Source organism: Fundulus heteroclitus, chromosome 1, assembly GCF_011125445.2.
Source record: "Fundulus heteroclitus isolate FHET01 chromosome 1, MU-UCD_Fhet_4.1, whole genome shotgun sequence".
NCBI classification, from domain to species: domain Eukaryota; kingdom Metazoa; phylum Chordata; class Actinopteri; order Cyprinodontiformes; family Fundulidae; genus Fundulus; species Fundulus heteroclitus.
Genome location: NC_046361.1, coordinates 30836753 through 30854626, shown reverse-complemented (window position 1 = coordinate 30854626; position 17874 = coordinate 30836753). Strand labels below are relative to the sequence as shown.

At 42.0% G+C, this 17874-nt stretch overlaps 1 protein-coding gene across 1 annotated transcript; it reads left to right on the top strand.

Annotated features, from left to right (window-relative positions):
* The first annotated feature begins 2928 nt into the window (after nt 1-2928).
* On the top strand, nt 2929-17386 carry nt5dc2 (5'-nucleotidase domain containing 2). Its single transcript, XM_012875589.3, has 14 exons — nt 2929-3436; nt 6113-6297; nt 6461-6535; nt 7804-7859; nt 8006-8099; nt 8855-8983; nt 10364-10424; nt 10525-10627; nt 10742-10843; nt 11156-11237; nt 11324-11410; nt 12610-12750; nt 14082-14146; nt 16251-17386. The coding sequence occupies exons 1-14, from the start codon at nt 3055-3057 to the stop codon at nt 16510-16512; spliced, it is 1824 nt and encodes a 607-aa protein (XP_012731043.3). The 5' UTR covers nt 2929-3054; the 3' UTR covers nt 16513-17386.
* Nucleotides 17387-17874: the final 488 nt, after the last annotated feature.

Below are 17874 nucleotides of genomic sequence, written 5' to 3'. Positions count from 1 at the left end.
TTAGGATGCACAGCAAACTTGTGAGAATAGGTGCTCTGGTCAGATGAGACCAAAACAGAACGTGTGTGCAAAAGGCTGTGTGTGACGGTCCAGTCAAAGCCCAGATACAAATAAAGATAAAAAGTTCTTACATGGTCACTATGCAATCAGACTTAAATTGAGCTGTTGCCAAAGAACATTGTTCAAAGATGTTCTTGTGTTTAAAACATAACGTTCCTTTTAGAAAAGAAGACACAGCAGTCTTATTTTCTTCTCTGCTGTTAACACGGATCATTTGAAGACAATGATCCTGCGTGACAAGTCTGCCTTTTTGCAGCAGGAACACATGATCTCCAGATAATATCTTTGTTTCAATAGAGGAGGCTTCTGTTGTTTCAGTGAAACAAAACCAAATTACATTCTGTGCATTCCCACGGAAACGGCGTAAGTGCCGGGTAAAGAATAGCGCGCACCATGTGCAGAACTGGCCCTCCTGCAGCAGTGACCTATCACCCACTAACGCCGAGCGAGTTAGAAAGCAGGCAGAAAACCGCTGCACAGCTGAGATCCATGTGTTAAACAGGAACTGGAAAACTATTTGTTTTTTACCAGAGCCATTGTTCTTTTAGGAACCCAGTCAGCTGCAGATGAGGAGGTGATAAACACACTGATGGAACTATCTCAGCTTTTCACATGAGCAGCTGACAACAGCTTCCTTAGATTTCATCAGAATACACTTAGTTCTTATCTTGTGCGGTTTAAAGTTAAACATAGAGTTTAAATAAAGAATGACTAGACCCAGATTTGCTGACTTTTTTATGCACGATTGTTTCTGGAAAGAGCGCCTCTGCTCCATTTCTGGCTGTGAGTTCCTCTCCTGACCCACCGTGTTTCAGTTCTGCCCTGAGGCTTCGGCTCAGAGGAGCACACTGACCCAGCGCGTATGTGTGCTTTGTTCTGATGGAGGCTCAGGAATCTGCTTTTCAGAGCCATTTTATGCATTTATCGTCCAACTTTGGTGAAATCTCTATTTTGCACCTGTGAAATATTTTAAGCACGCTGTGATCAAACCCAACCGAAAAATTCACATTCTATCACATTACAACCACAAGCCTTTAAATGTATTTTATCTGAATTCTGCGGACAGAAAACCACACAAATGAAAACCTAAAAGATTAGGCAGTAATTTGTATTAAATTTTATAAAGTAGAAACACCTTTCACAGTATTTATGTCTCTACCAGCCGAGCATATCTAGAGAATGAAATCTTGGACCATTCTTTCTTCCAAAATAGCGCAACCTCAAAAACGTTGAACGGAGAGCATCTGCGAGCGTTAGTTTTCAAGTCTTGCTCTAGATTCCTATTTAGATATAAGTCTGGTTTTAGACCAGTTCATTCTATGCTTTGATCTAAACCCTGTTATTGCAGTTCTGGCTGTGTGTTTAGAGATGAAACTCTCCCTTGTCTCAAGTCTTTTGTTACCTGGTGGGATTGCAGGATTACCCAACATTTAGCTCTATATATCATGTCATCAACCCTGACTAAATCCCCAGTCCCTGCTAAAGAAAAGTTCCCACAGCATGACGCTGCCACCACCATGTTTCACAATGAGGAGGGCATGTTTGGGGTGATGCATAGTATCCCTCCCCCCCTCCTTTCTTTTAACTTGCTTTCTTTTAACATTAGATTTCTTCTTGACCCTCTTTAATTAGGGCAGATTTGTGTAGTGCACCACTAATAATAAATATCATGTCTCCCATCTGAGCTTTGGGGCTCATGGCTGCTTCTTTTTTGGAAATAACAAAGTTTTACTTCACCGTTAAATATGTGTCCCTTTTTTTTTAAGCTAATTTCCATATGTGGTCTCAGTGGGAAGTATAAGTTTTGAGTCAGAGGAAACACAACAAATGATACGGCAGACTTCAGAGCACGTACATATAACAGATACATTAACCAACAGCAACAACAAAAAACGGATGTATAAAATGCAGTTGCTAGGTTGTCAACTGTCCCCTGAAAAAAAGGAACTGACCCACATTTAGAAACAAAAATATGTGCCTAATTAAATTAAGGTTTAAAAGAAATGTTTACAAATTCCTTTCATACACAGAAAAAAAAGGCAAAACAATAAATAACTAAATTATCGTGTGAGTATGGTGGAAGACAATGGCACAAAGTAGTTTATTCCAGTGAACTACGAGTATACTTCATATTTAAAATGAGGCAGTGTACTAGAAGTTTACTTTTTATAAACTATATTTTGTATACTTAGCAGTAGTATAGCGAAGTATACTTGACTTGTACTGAAAAGTATAAACAGAAGTCTAAGACTAAACACGTTAATACTAAGACTTAAGTACTTATACTTAAGTATTCATTTCAAGTATACTTTTTGCTAAGGGTGGCCAAGAAGTGTCCCTTATTTATTTTTCAGGGAGTTGGCAACCCTAGCTGTTACAAACATTTATAAAAATCTGTACATAATCTATAGAGTCTTGGTTACTTAGGGTACAGGTTTCTTTCTTTATTATATTTTTTTGCTTTTGTGGAAATTATTATTGTTTTCCCACAAATGGCCTCACTATGCGTCCTGGGCGCTATTTGTTTTTCATTTTGGAAAATTACAGCAAAAAAGTACAACAACCCTACATTTGCATGTGCATCTCTTGAGGCTGTCGGCATTTATCGCTGTGAGCTGAACGTGCGCCAGGTGTTTATCGGGGCCTCCGCCTTTGATCGCAGGTGACGAACGTGCTGACATGCGCGTAAGGGCGCATTTCCTAAACGCGTTAAAGTGGGATGCAGTAAACAAGGCTCCTTTTCCACGTTTCAGTAACTCGAGAGATATGAGCGGTAAACAGTGGCAAGGGGTGACGTAAATGCACAGGATAGGAACAGCGATAAGATACCCTCCCCTTCCACGGGGGGGAGGGGAGGCAGCCTGAGTGGGGCGTGGCCACTCGGTGCGAGGTTTGTTTTCATGCTGCTGGTGGGATCCCGCAGTAGCAGAGGCAGCAGCAGCAGAACCGAGGCGTGTTTACATATCTACGTGCAAAATAGGAACAACAAAAAAAATGTCTTTCAAGACCGTGGGCACGGTGCTGACGCGGACACTGTGGGCCAGGGGGAACAGGACCCCCCCTCTCGCCAGATCCCCGCGGGTGAACAGGCTCTCCACGTCGTGCAGGGTGTTCGCGGGGTCCGAGCATGTGGAGAGGAGCGCGGAGCGAAGCTGCAGCTCGGACGCGGACAGGCCGAGCGGCGGGGAGGCGCCAGCATCCGGCGGCGAGCCGCCGCACAAGTGCGCCAGCGGGGACAAGAAGAGGCTGAAGGAGGCCCCCGGAGCGCCGGGCGTGAGCGGCGTGAGGAGACGCTCCTTCACCTCCAACGCTGCGCCCATGGACCAGACGTCGTTCCTGTGGAGCCGCTACAATGACCTGAAACGGCTGGTCCACGGTAAGCACAGGGTCCCCCTTTGTCCACACGGCTTCCCCACCCACCCACCGCCCCGAAGGGAAAGCAGGCACCCCCCCCCCCCCCTGCCCACGTCATCATGCGATCGCTGGTGTTTATCTGCTGCCAGCAAGGACATTTTGTTCGTTTGCGGGTTTCCTATCATCGCGGTTTTGCAGATGGCCCATTCATCCACGCTGCTGGTCCCCATGCGCTCAACGCCTTTTTTTTCTGCTAAAGTTTGCGCTGCAGCGGGTTGTTTATGACGAGTCAGCGTTTAACCCCCAGCCACCATCAGGCCGCTCAGCTAGAATATTCCCTCCGTGTCATTATAGTTCCTCTACATTTGTCCCAGAGTGATGCACCAATGGTGCCAAACCAGTGTTACTGGCTGTATTTGTTAGACTTCTAAATTTATCAGCAATGCGTGGGGGGCGTTTGCCTGCAGGATGTTAATTCTGTGTCTAAAACGAACCCAAAGGCTTGCAAGCTGCAGGACTCCATTCCTGGCTCCATTTGTGCGCCGCTTTTGAATGCATCAGAACTAGGCACTCCATCCATTTGTATGAACACATCCACCACCAGCTGCCCTTCCTGCCATACACGGCTTTCTTTTGTGTAATAAAATCAGATAAAGCTTTGGAAAATATGCATACACTGTCGTGTGTGTGGTAGATCCCAGCTTCCCTGCAAAGTATTAGTTTGCTCTGTCCAATCATATTAGGTTCCAATGCACTGCTTCTATAACACCATATGCATCATAGTTTTTTTCCACTCTCTGTGTTAAACTCCTAAGGAAAATGATTGAAATCAACAGGTCAGATGATCGTTTATTTTTGCGCGTTTGGCAGATGCTTTTGATCCAAAGCGGCTTACCGATGAGGCTATAACGATGCAGTTGATACAAAAGCTTACAATGAGCTGCCTGATCTGAAGGAAAACGTCGGCGTGGATGATCGGTGCATCCTTAGCAAGCAGGCACAGGCTGGTAGGGACCAAAATTAAAAAGGTTACAGCTTCAGAGCTGCTCTTGCCGTTCTGACGGTTTAAAGCTCATTTAATGAGACATCAGGTTTATTGGTTTCTCCGGCCGTGCTGCAGCTCCTCGCTGTGTTGCTGAGCAGTGCCGGCCAGCTGGCTGAAAGAAGGCTCCTACACTTTTACTCCCTTACCAGTCAGAGACATTTGACTGTTGGGAAATGTTTTGGGGTCACGACAAAAATTAAGAACTTTGATGTTAAAATGACAGGAGAGCTGTTCCTACGTCTGGGCGTACTTTGACTATACCGTTCGGAAAGGGGCAGCTTCAAACAAACAGCAAAGCTACTTCTCAGTCATTGACCTTACTGTCTGAACAGACCAATATACGTATAACATTTTCATCATTAGTCAAACTCGGCTCTCAAAGAAACCAGTGAGGGACGATAAAGTGTTTTTTTTTTTTTTGTTTGCTTCTCTTTTAATATACAGTATGCAGGATTGTACCACGATGCCATTTGGCTGCAAAAATATGTGTTGCTGTAAAAGTTGCGCGGTGTATTCGCATTGCAGGGTTGTTTACATTGGCTTGGCCCCAACTGTTAGCAGGTCTGCAAACAAGGTGCACGGGGAGGTCCCGTGCAACAGCAATTTCACATAAACACAACTGAGCAACCAGAAGAAAACTCAAAAGCTCACGTGTGCAAATCAAAGAATGAGCCGTGTGTCTTTCCTATTTCCACGTGAGACATACTGCAAACATTTTAATGCTGCATTCGGATATTGATGATATTTTAGTCGTCCTGTGAAGCAAAATGCCAAAAACACGCCTCCTGCTGATATTGTTTCCAGTGAAACGTGGAAGTACGTACAGTAGCAGTGCGCCACAGGGTACATTGTGTTTTTCCTGTCCTGGTACAGCGCGTTTTTTTTTTTTTTTTTTTTTTTTTTTCAAAAGTTGACGCAGAAAAAAGTTTTCTTTCCGTAACCAGCTTCTGCTACAGATTCTCAACATGAAAGCCAGTCAAGCGTTTCCTTTCAGGTCTGCAATTTGTCTTTCGAAAAAATAAGTGCTTTTGCATGGCAGGAGAGGCGCTTTCAGCCGCAGGGCAGCTATAGCCGAAGGGTTGCTAGTTGCACGCCTGCTGGCCGGCTGCGGCGCTCGCTGAACTGTCCCGGGATAGAAGGTCATGGCCCACTTTCCCATATAGATCGCGGATGACACAGCGTTACTGTGGGTATTTACCGCCTGCCTGTGAAGCAGAATGTAAACAGTCGGCGCCCGCCGCCTCGCGTCGCAGCTTCTTCACACGCCGGGCAGGAAGCAGATAAAGCAGAAGTCACCTGCCTTACGAGACACGCTGTGCTACCTCTCAGTTGAGTGCACAGAATGTTCTTTTTTAGGGTGAATCTGTTTGGTCAAGAGTCGGTGGAGATCTGACACCCGCAGGTTGCGCAACATCCGCCAAGCTCGCCAGCCCTCCGCTGGAACGAAAACAGCAGCAGGGGAGTTAACTTCTTTCCTCTATGCAGAAGTGCAGAATCAGCAGCCTCTGTAAACCTCTAAATCCTACCCTTCCCCTCATGGTCGCCATGTTTTTTTTTTTTTTTTTCCTTATTTACTTGAGTCATTGTTGTCTGGCCTGAAATGATGTGTCATTATTTGAACTCGCGGTGTCCCGTCTGTCTCCGTTTGCTCAGACCTGATCCCCCCCGGCGCGTGTAAAAGCCTCAACTCCTCGGTGATCTACGCCAACAACGAGGTCAGCCTGGAGGAGGTGGACATCTACGGCTTTGACTACGACTACACTTTGGCTCAGTACTCCAACGAGCTGAACGCGCTGATCTACAACACGGCGAAGGGATTCCTGATTGAACACTTCAAGGTGCATTTTGATTGCCGCGTGTATTAGAATAAAACGCCAGCAGTCTTGTAGAGCAAATCTACCTGGACACTGCAGGGCAACCAGACCCACCATGAAGCCAAATAGGAATAAAGCAATTTATAAAGTCGGGTTCATTCGTGCACTTTGTCTCTCCACATTGCAGTACCCTGAAGGAATTGCAAAATATGAGTACATTCCTAACTTTACCGTCCGGGGTCTTCACTACGACATCCAAAAGGTGAGTTATTCTTAGTTTTTTTTTTTTTTTATCGTCCTCTGCAGGAAAATCTGTTTACATGCAGGTGCCTCCTAAATAGGAAAATTATTTAAAATTGAAAGATAAAGGCGCATAATATATCGCACAGACTTAAATATTTCAACCGTTTATTTTTGTTCATTTAGATTTTGGCTTGCAGCTAATGAAAATCCAGATTTTAGTTTCTCAGACAGTAATAATATTACACAAGACTCGTATCAATTGTTTTTTTGTTTTTTTTAAATTGACAATTATGTTATTATGATGACATGGCTTCCACGTTTGTGGGGAAGGCTGCTGACTCGACAGTTATACCGCAGCAGCCACTAACCCCCTGCACAAGAGAGGTAAAGCCACTAAAGTTCATTGGCAGAAAGCTGGCTGAGCATAGTATTGGGTTCAAGCACATTAAAGTAAAGTTTAGTGGAAGGAAAAACTTTTGAAACCAAATCAGTTTGATTTATAAAGCACTTTTAAATAAAAGAAGCACAGATCAAATGCTGAACATAAAAAGGTAAAAAAAATAAGTAAAAGTTTTGCAAAAGCAACAGGGACCCCCACATCCTTGACCGTGACAGAAGTCAGTGCTTCAAAGGCAAGAACACGCTGACAGGAAATGGTCTCCTCCTTAACTGGTGAAGACAATGGGCATTTTACTGGGGATGAGGTGAAAAAAAAGACCAAAGACCTTTCTTTAGATGAAAGCAACTAACACTACTTTAGTTCAAAGTTGAAAATCAACGCTCTAGACTCAACGATGAGTCAAATTTCCTGCCTATTCCACAGCAGGCCTAAGGTCTGGATATATGTGCCGTCTGTCCGGACGGGTCGAGAGGCTTGTCCCAGACTCCGGTTTGAGAGCGGAGAGGTGCAAAGTCCACGTTGTTTGAGGTTAACCGATGTTTCCACAGTTAGTGATCATTTGGGGAGCCGTGTCTTCCGCTGGTGTCGGCCCACTGGGTTTCATAAAGTCCAAAGTCAGCGCGGCTGGCCACCAGGACATTTTACAGCACATAAGGCTGTCATTAAAACAGCCTTAACGTTTCACCAGGGCCACAGGCTGATCACCTCCATGCTGTGCAACATTCTGCCGTTCTTAGAAACTTTTTAGCTGTAAGCCTTAACAATAATCTCTCTGTGTAATCTGTTTAAATAATACATACCTTGAATGAACCTCTCATATACTGAGATCCACCTGTATGTATCCTTTATCGGTATGATCAAATAAACCTCCTTTTCCTCTTCTGTAGGGGCTGCTGATGAAAATCGATGCCTTCCATTACATCGAGCCAGGAACAGTGTATCGGTAGGAGCTGCTGATCTGTTGGAAATCTAAATCAGACGCATTGATTTGTTTCTGTTTATCTTCATCATTGCTTCTGAAGGCAAAATAGTGTTTGTTTTGTCAGATAGATTTATCTTCTAAACAAAAAAAAACTTTGCTTCCCTCAGGGGTCTGAGTCCAGTGTCGGATGACGAGGTGCTTTATCTCTACGGGGGTACTTTCCACGTCCCGTTGTCACAGGACAGTGGGTTCTACGGAAAGGTTAGAGGGAGTTCTCTGTTTTCCCCTTATGTTTTAAAGAAATATGTTGGGTTGTTTTTGTCTGCCACGTTCGTTTAGTTGTGAAATAAGCCCTTTGAGCAATAGCTGGCTTGTGTTCCAGTTGCTGCACTTTGCTTTTGGATTTTCTCGGCGCTTCTTCCAAGAGCAATCAGTTTTGTCTGGCGCTGCGCTCTCAGTGCTGCAGACTAAAAAAAAAAAGCAATAATCTGTTCTGGCCACTGCATAACAAGTTGAGTATGTAATCTGCCGATGTCCTCAGATATTCGACAACCATTGCAGCATTGCATAAGACCGGATGGTGATTTGGGGGAATCGTGTTTATCCCACGGAATCAGCTTGGACGTAGCATTCCTGTGTCAGAGAAGCGGACCCAGATCAATCTCTCTGTCAAGATTTAAGACTTTCAATCTCGGCTGTGTTGCACACAGTCAGAGGAAAGGGCAGAAAAGCTTTGTTGAAAACAGCAGTTTTCACTGGAGTTCAGCCAACACGGGTCCAATTAAGAGCAATTAGGAGTGAAATGTTGGGTCGAGTTGACATCATTTGTTTGGCCAGACATTTTAATTGCTTCCATGCCACTGTCTCCCCTAATCCAGCCTACAAATAAACCTAACACGAATAGTTTTAGTGTGGCTCAAATCTCATTGTCTCTCTTTGCAATAAGGTCTCTTAGTAGCTAAGATTGTCTTGTAAATCCAATAAAAAAAAAAGTAATAATTTCTTCCTGAACGCAGGGACCAAAGGTGAAGCAGTTCATGGACATCTTCTCCATCCCAGAGATGACCCTCCTGGCTGTGGCCAATGACTTCTTCATCACCAACGACATCGAGTACGACCCGGTCCACCTCTTTAAGGACGTTTCCGTGAGTTTCCCTGCGTTCTCTCCGCCCATTGCTCGCATTGAGAGGGAGCCCAGCCCAGGGCGGGACGTGTATGTGACTGTTTTCACATGCAGTCCTGTAATCTTTCAGCTGGAGCCTCAGGAATCTGCTGAGCTGTGGCAACATTCATGCGCAAAGCCAAGAACAATGAGTGCTTTTGCTCTTCGGCTACAAACGTTGGCTACAGGGAACACCCAGGGAGAACATAAACATGCTCACTGAAAGATTCCTAAAAGTAATGGTCCGAATCTTATTTAGTATAGCTCCCCCCCTAAAGGATTCATATCCTTTGAACTTTTTCCCATTTTGTCTCATTACCACAACAAACTTTTATATAATTGACCAACTCAAACTGGTGCATATTTATGAAGTGGAAGTTTAAATAAAATCTGAAAATGTGGTTTGCATTTATATTTAGCGATCTTTATTTTAGTACCCCTAAATAAAATGTAGTGCAACTATTGCCTTCACAAGTCACTTAATAATATACGGAGTCCACCCTGTGTGTAATTCGATATTGGTGTTAATAGAGCTGGCCTCAGATGTTTGTTAATCAAAGACGCATCCAAGAGGCCCATGGTAACTCTGGATGAGCTGCAGATATCCACAGCTCAGGTGGTGAGAATCTGTGGCTGAGACAATTACTCGTCTGGAACTACGCGGTTCTAGATTTTTGAAAAAATACCCGAAGGAAAGGCAGTGTTACGAGGAATCCACGGGTCCTGTTTGGAGTTTTGCCATAAGGCATATAGGAGAAGATGGAGCTCTGGTCAGATGAGCCCAAAACAAAGCTTGTTTTATCATTTGATACATGCAAAGCACTATGCAAAGAGGAAAACTAACACCACACATTACCTTGAACGGACCATCGGCCTGGTGAAACAAGGTGGTGGCTGCATCATGCTGTGGGGGTGCTTTTCATAGGGATGATGGTCAGAATAGACGGAAAGATAGATGAAGCCACATATGGAAGAAAACCTGTTAAAGGCTGGTTCTGCAAATTGCAATTTTAAGATTTTATCTGTAAAAATATAAAAATGTGTGTATGTGTATGTATATATATATATATATATATATATATATATATATATATATATATATATATATATATATATATATATATATATATATATATATATATATATATATATATATATATATATATATATATATATATTTAATTATTATTATTATTATTATTATTTATTTATTTATTTTTTATTGTGTTGATCTGTCAAATAAAATCCCAATAAACCATAATAATGTTTTAATGAGAAATCATTAAATGGGTGTGAGTACTTTTTGCACGGATCTGGATGTGGAAAGGAAAACATTAACATATATCTTTTCTTTATACTTTAGGAGGCCATTGGCATGGTTCACCTCAAGGGCTTCATGTACAAGTGGATCATGCAAGACCTCGGTAAGAACAACGTTCTCTCTGGTCTCTGCTTTTCTTCGTCTTTGACCTGCATGCTGCCGCGCGAAACCCGGACTCACCGCGCGTCGTTTTTCTCACGCAGACAAGTTTATCTTGAGAAAGGAAGAGACGGACGCCGTCCTCCATCGCTTGGTCAGACTGGGGAAGAAGCTCTTCCTCATCACCAACAGTCCCTTCAGCTTTGTGTAAGTCTGGACCCGCCGACGTCTCCGGCCGCTGCCGTTCATTCTGACTCACAGCGGAGGAAATCCAGAAAGGGCTGTGTTTGCAGGTTATTAAGTTTTTTTTTCTTTGTGCAGGGATAAAGGAATGACGCACATGGTGGGGAAGAACTGGAGAGACTTCTTTGACGTGGTTATCGTGCAGGCAGACAAACCTCACTTCTTCACCGACTGCATCAAGTGAGTAACCGTTGCTTCTTAGAGCGCCTTGGAAAAGTACTCACATCCTGTTTTTCACATTTTGCCACAATGTCGCCTAAAACTTTAATATATTCTTATTGGAATGCCATTTGCCAGACAAAGAACCTCATAATTGTGAACCTGTATTCGTATTGTGCTTTGTTGGGTCGGTGAATAAACCATGACGCAAGTCAGGATTTTCCCCGTATCCGCTGATTAAAAAGCATCTCCGCAGCATGATGCAACCACCGTCACGTTTCACCGTAGATGTTAAAGTTCAGGCGTGACCTCGCCAACATGTCACTGTTACAGGCCCTTCAGGCGCCTGGATAATAACGGAGACCTGCGGTGGGAGAAGATCACCGGTTTGGAAAAGGGGCAGATCTATAAACAGGTTGGTGATACTTCTTTATTTGTGTGGTTTCACTGCATCCTGCAGCCGTATGCTTGTTAGTTGACCTGCTGTTTTTTGTTTTCCAGGGCAACTTGTTTGACTTCCTGAGACTGACCGGCTGGCGAGGATCCAAGGTCCTTTACTTTGGGGATCATCTTTATAGCGACTTGGCTGTAAGTATCAAAGTTCGGTGATTTTACTCAGGAAAAGTTCACATTGTGACTAAACATTAGCTGTAACGTGACTCAGCTCCTGTGTTTAATCTGGGTTTTCATCCGGTGGCGTCAGTGGGTGATTAAAGCCAAAGTGGAAAATTTCGCTGGAACATTTGTTGCAGAGTCTTGCTGTCGTGGCATGAATGTGCAAGCTAAGCATGCTGCTTTAATCCACGTCATGTTAAAGTTCTTAGTTTTGCATTTTCTTTGTGTGCAGTTTTATTATAAGACTTTGTAGGAATTAAAAACATTATTTTTTATGCTTTGACAGAGAAAATTAAATATTCAGATTCAACACATGCAGCTTATTTGTTATTTGCATTTAGAGTTCTTGCAATATCAATGAAGAAAAGTGCTTTAAACATGTCAAACTATTACGTGGTTGCAGTCTGATTATTAGATTTCATAGTAAGTAAAAAAATAAGGGCATGAAAAAATGATTGTATATTCAAACTTTAATTCATTCTCATTAAAATACTTGGAAAAGAAATGTGTTTACATGAAGAGCTCAAACCTCAAGGTTAGCGTAATGTCAGCTGTTTCTCCATCTACTGGGCCAAGTCTAAATGTTTTAGACACAACAAACCAGAAGTACGAGCGTGCAACTGTAGATGTTTGATCACCAGGCGCCGTGCAGGTGATGGAGCAGATAAAAACAACCGTCAACTTCATCTCCTTACTTCCTACCTTTGGGTTTTGAAGCCACCTAAACATTTAAACCAGACCGCTGTTTAAACATTTGGTTTAAATTTTAAATCATCAAACATTTCTTATTTTTATGTTAAAAATTGGCAAATAGTTACCAAGAAAGTATGGAATTTAGAAGTTAAAAATGCTAAAGATGTATCTTTAGCTTGTAAAATAAATAGAAAGGGACGTATGGTAACTTAGTTGATATTTTTCAGACCTGGAAAGAATAGTTGTCTTTTTGTAAGGAATTGACTTATTTAAAAAAAAAATTCAGGTTGCAAATTGTAAACAACTATTTATTTTATTGTGTGTTTTTATTGTTTTTCCTCGGAGTAAATGATTTATTGTGGATAAAACTTCTCTGCCCTTTTGGTTTTACCTAAAGGGGAAAATAAATAATTAAAAATACCCCTGCTCCCAGAGAGATAAGAAAAGCGAAAGTTCATTCAACCCGTCTGGCCTTTCAGGATCTGATGTTGCGACACGGCTGGCGCACGGCGGCCATCGTCCCGGAACTGGAGCACGAAACCAAAATAGTGAGCGCCCAACGCTACGCCGTGACCCTCACCTGGCTGCAGGCCCTGACCGGCCTGATGGAGCGCCTTCAGGTGAGCGCTTCACATCCTGTTTGGAACGGGAGACCTCAGACGATCGGTTCTCCAGCTCAGAGAGGTCGTATTTACAAGCTTAGTTCTGTTGTCAAAACACAAACCCCCAACGGTTGTTGGGCTGCTTTTGAACCTGAATACCCTTGTCCAGACCTGCAGGACTTCAGGACCACAAACCCACTGTTTGGATCAGAACAGCAATCGTGCTGATGCTGATTTTTAGAGCGAACTCTTCTCGCTCAAATGAGTGATTTGGACCGTTGCTCTTGTTGATGATTCAATGCAAAAGCGGTATGCGTTGAAGAGCGATGGTTCAGGGAGCGTTTGTTTTTCTAGCTGAGGGAAAAGCTTTCCCACTTTTAAAAGAGAAGGGAAAACATTGGACATTTTCCCCCAGAAACATCATCGCTTTTATTTTTATTCCAGCGAGACGAAGCCAAAGTCTCTCTGCAGCTTTAACAAAGCTGTAGTCTGCAGATGGATGGGGTGTGGCTCCTGAACAGGTCTGTCTGCAGTCCAAACTTGTCCACCCAGGGAAAATGTGAAGGATTTTCAAACCAGATTACCCTGAAAGAGTTTGTCACTTTCCTTAGTGCCTTTATGTTCTGTGTAGCAAAACCACTGGCAACATCTTAAGTTGGTAAAAGCTTTAATTGCTGTGTGTTCTGAGAAAAGAGCGCAGCATAATAAAGTGCCCAAAGCCTAATTTTCTCTTGCCTTTAAAATGTGTTGTCACAATTGGTTAAAGTTAACATGGTTCTATGCTGTTTGTTGAATTTCATTTTTTATTATTTGCCACAGTTTAAGCAATTGTTTGAATTTTGTCGGATTTGGTTTTGTAGCAGAAGTTGCAAGTTTCCATTGAGGGCTTCACACTGAAGTTTGGCTTTCATAGCTTTTAGAGTTATACTCACTAAAACCACAACCGTGCACAGATCTCTCGGAGTCCAATACTTAACACATGTGGCAGCTGTAAAGGAGAAGAAGCAATGCTGGGTAAAATTAGACAGACCCAGAGTCATGAAGTACTTATTAGGAAGGCTTCACATACAAAGGAACCCTGTGACCTTTCCTAATGGAGGAAATACCTTTGGAGACTAAACTTTAGTTTACACGCCTCCTCTAGTCAACGGACCAGATCACGTGAAACCCTTTTTGAGGTCCAAATGAAGCACATGCAACAACTGTGTGCCTTTTTATCTTTAACTAAAGATTGCTTGCCTATCGCTCAGAAATAATCAATGTCATGTCAGCCTTTTTTATGTTTTTATATTTAATTTTCTTCTACTTATTTATTGTAATACTGTCTTTTTTTTTTTTTACTGTTTCAGACACACCGTGACCCAGACTCCAAAAAAGTTTTTCACGAATGGCAGAAAGAAAGAGAAGAACTGCGGTGAGTCTCTTAACTTGCCATAAGCTCCACCCAGTAAACCCAGCAAACCCATTGAACTCTGACAGTCCATACAGCCCTTCCTGTTGCTAAGTGCAGCCCCTATGCTACACAACCCTCCCTATAGCCTCTTGTGCCACCCTAAACATTTAGTCTGCTCTCTGATGTCTGCATGTATAAGGCCTTGCCAAATTTGCCATACGGCCTTAAACCATTTAATATTTTTTTTCATGTTACAAGCATAATATTAATAGTATTTTTGGCCTTTTGGTTGCACTCTGGTTACTGCTGTCGGTAACACTTTATTTGAATGGGTGTGCATAAGACTGACATTACATTGTCATAAACATGAAATAACATCAAACCTGAACATGAAGGAGTCTTTATGAATGTTCGTGAATGTCATTAAGTGTCATTCAGTAAATCATGACACATTTAATGCAAGCTTTACAGTAGCTATGTTCACATGCACAAAATTTCACGATCGGATTGAAATGTATTCAGACTAAAAAAACTAAAAATAATCGGATTGTACCATATGGCCACGCAATCAAATCATCTGGTCCATATGTGTGTTTATATGCACTTGATTTATGCAGAATAAAAGCACTCTGACATGCGCAGTTATCAAATCTCCCTCAAGAAACCACAGAAGAAGAAGCATTTCCGTCTTTGCCGAACAACAGAAAATGTCAAACAAAGCAGTAGAGTACGAGTTCGTTTGTCTTCTGAGCGCCCAGGTTGGACTTGCACCAGCTTCTAATAACGGTTGAGTAGTTACTGAATGAATAACAAATAAATTTCAAATAGAACGGTTGTATCTGGAGCACAGACGTATTTCTGCCACTCAACGCGGAAATGCATTTTTACATGGGGCTACACTCAGGTCTATTAGCCGCATTCAGAATAACTTGATCCTGACAAGCGTTTCCATGCATGTCGATCCGATTATCGATCGAATTAAACCACCACTTTCATTCAGATTACAATGTCTTTCCAATTGACCTTAATCAGATCATAATATTCCGGTTGACTCGTTTACGTGACACATTTTTATCTCTAATCGGCCCGTTATTCCAATTACTTTTGTCCCTGTAAACGTGGCTATTGTTTAAAATGTCTTAGACATTAACCCAGAAATCATAACCTATCGTAAATTTGTCATGATGGGTCTAATAAACCTTTAAAAAGTTAATTAGATGTGTCTTTATCTTAAACGGAGAGCGGTGGGGAGAGGTGTGTTTGACAAAAGGAAAAAATGCTAGTATACTGCAGACATATAAAAGAAAGTGTATCTATTGTCAATAGGTTTTGTTGGGTTTTTTATAAGCATTTATCATTGTTAAAACACTTAATGACATGTTTATGACAAGTATAAATTGTTGTATTGTAACTAAGGTCAAGGAAGATATTGCACTAACAATGACTTTGTTATTAAAGCATTTGTCAGTATAATAACACTTAATGACAACTTTGCCACTAGTCCTACATGTTCCTTAGGAAAAAGCATTAATGACACAATTAAAATGGTCTCATGACAGCCGAAGTTAAGACCGATCAAATATGACAGTGTAATGTAATTTTAATACATAAATCTAAATAACGTTGTATAGGTTTATAATTAGACCTATTATGACATATTTATGATGGGTTATTCTTTCTTGGTTGATGTCATGCTGTCATTACAAAGAAATTGTATATTAAAAGCTTTCTATTATTATTCTTTCCATTTTCTACTGATGGATTGAAAAGGGCTCTGTGAGACGTTTAAAGCTTGGAATATTGTTGTTTTTTTTCTTTACTGAACTGTGCATTAAATTCCTCCGTCTGCGGGGTTCCTTGGTCTTCGTGATGCATCTTGTTCACTAATGTTCTAAAATTCTGAGACTTTGTCAGCCGGATGCAGTGACTTCCGAATGCGTTTGGCTGGACTTGGATTTTACATCATAGCGACGGCGCCTCATACAAATGCTAACTATACTGTTCTTTGCGGAATTTAAAAGCGATACACAAGTGTAAATAGTTTTAATGGAAAGTATTTAATTGTATTTGACTTGTTTGTTTGTGCATATTAACTTTTTTTTTCTAATGCATTTCTGTCCCTTAGGGTGATGACGAAGAACCTGTTCAATCCTCAGTTTGGCAGCATCTTCAGAACGTGCCACAACCCCACCTACTTCTCCAGACGCCTGAGCCGATTCTCAGACATCTACATGGCCTCTCTGAGCTGTCTGCTGAACTACGACCCCACGTACACCTTCTACCCCCGCCGCACACCCCTTCAGCATGAAGCTCCTCTGTGGATGGATCAGCTGTGCACGGGCTGCATGAAGACGCCCCACCTGGATGACATGGCCAGCATTCGATGAGAGCTGTGCTCTCCTCACTGACTCTTTGGACATGTGTTAGGTCAAAGTGGCAAAAACTTGAGCTAGTCGGAGCATTTAGTTCCTCTTAACAGGGTCTGGTTTATTTCCCGAGAAGGTGCTGCACAATTCCTTCCACTGGACACCGCTCACTGTTCAGTATTGAGAAGGCCTCCTCACTGAGTCCACTGGAGGGAGCTGTAGAGCTACGGTAGCTGCGTCTGTGAAAAGTGGTACAAGATTGACAGAGGATTGATGGTTTCTGGTCGAGAATGGGGGAAGTTGTTTAATACTAAGCTGCATCGCACAATTAAAACAAATAAAGGACTAAAATCTTTTCTAATTCCGTGTTTACCTTATTAACCGTCTTGTGCTGTACTCTTCATGTAATCACAGGTTCAGTAATGAACAAAATACCTCACTGTGTTGGATATAATCGACGGAGCATGGAGTGAAAACTAACCTTAAATGAGTTCTAGGCATATAAATTTGATTTGCATATGGATTGAGATGTCATTTATCTGATTGGTCGGTTGGTTGCTAGGCAGCACAGCATCCATTCACCGCCTGCCGTAGCCTCCGTCTGAAATTCATTCGATTCCGGCCGCCTCCCTGAAGACAACGGCAAAGGTACTGTACTGCTGCTATGTTACACTTTAGGGATGGGTCGGTGAAATGTTTCTGCGCGTTAGCCGTGGCTGTTTTCTACAGGAGCTGCTGTGAAATTTAACCAAAAGAGCTGCACAGGTCTGGGTTCAAGTTTTTGTCTCGGGTGTCCCGCCCTGGAGCCCACTGTGTACCTTCTGTTACTCTTTATTTTATTGCAGTGTGAGTTTTGTTGTGATTGGGGTTATTATCAATAAACACGTTCAGCTAACAGAGTGGTTTATGTTTATTTTATCTGAATTGTTTTTTTTTTATATATATAATAGGGGTTTTTCTTTGACGCTGTAAGGTTTTTGAAGGTTAGTTTCTGATGAAACTGCATGTTAAGATGTTTTATTTTTAGATTTGTGGATGCATTCAGTTGTACCTGCAAATGATGCTGTAGAAAAGAATTTCCTTGTCCAAGCCTATGACAGTTAGCAACTTGGTATGTTATAAACTGCCTTGCAAAAGTATAGATTTATTGAAAAGTTTAAAGGAGGACAACAGTGCATAACAATATAACAAAGTACTCTTCATCCATCTAAAAGTTTAAATATGGCACGTCTGTGAACCTACCAAGATATTAGGGCCGCTCAATACTCTGTTATTGCATTATTATAATTATTACATTTTTTTCAGCAGCTGAATAGACTTCAGCATCTGGGGTCCATGTTTGTAATGCCCTCAAAGCAGAGAGTCATCATTAACATCATGATA

Excerpts from the sequence above, each read along its gene's own strand:
- nt5dc2 (XM_012875589.3), top strand. The coding sequence starts at position 3,055 with ATGTCTTTCAAGACCGTGGGCACGGTGCTGACGCGGACACTGTGGGCC. Across the intron at positions 3,437-6,112 it reads CCTGAAACGGCTGGTCCACG|ACCTGATCCCCCCCGGCGCG; the intron begins GTAAGCACAGGG and ends CCGTTTGCTCAG. Across the intron at positions 10,628-10,741 it reads AACAGTCCCTTCAGCTTTGT|GGATAAAGGAATGACGCACA; the intron begins GTAAGTCTGGAC and ends TTCTTTGTGCAG.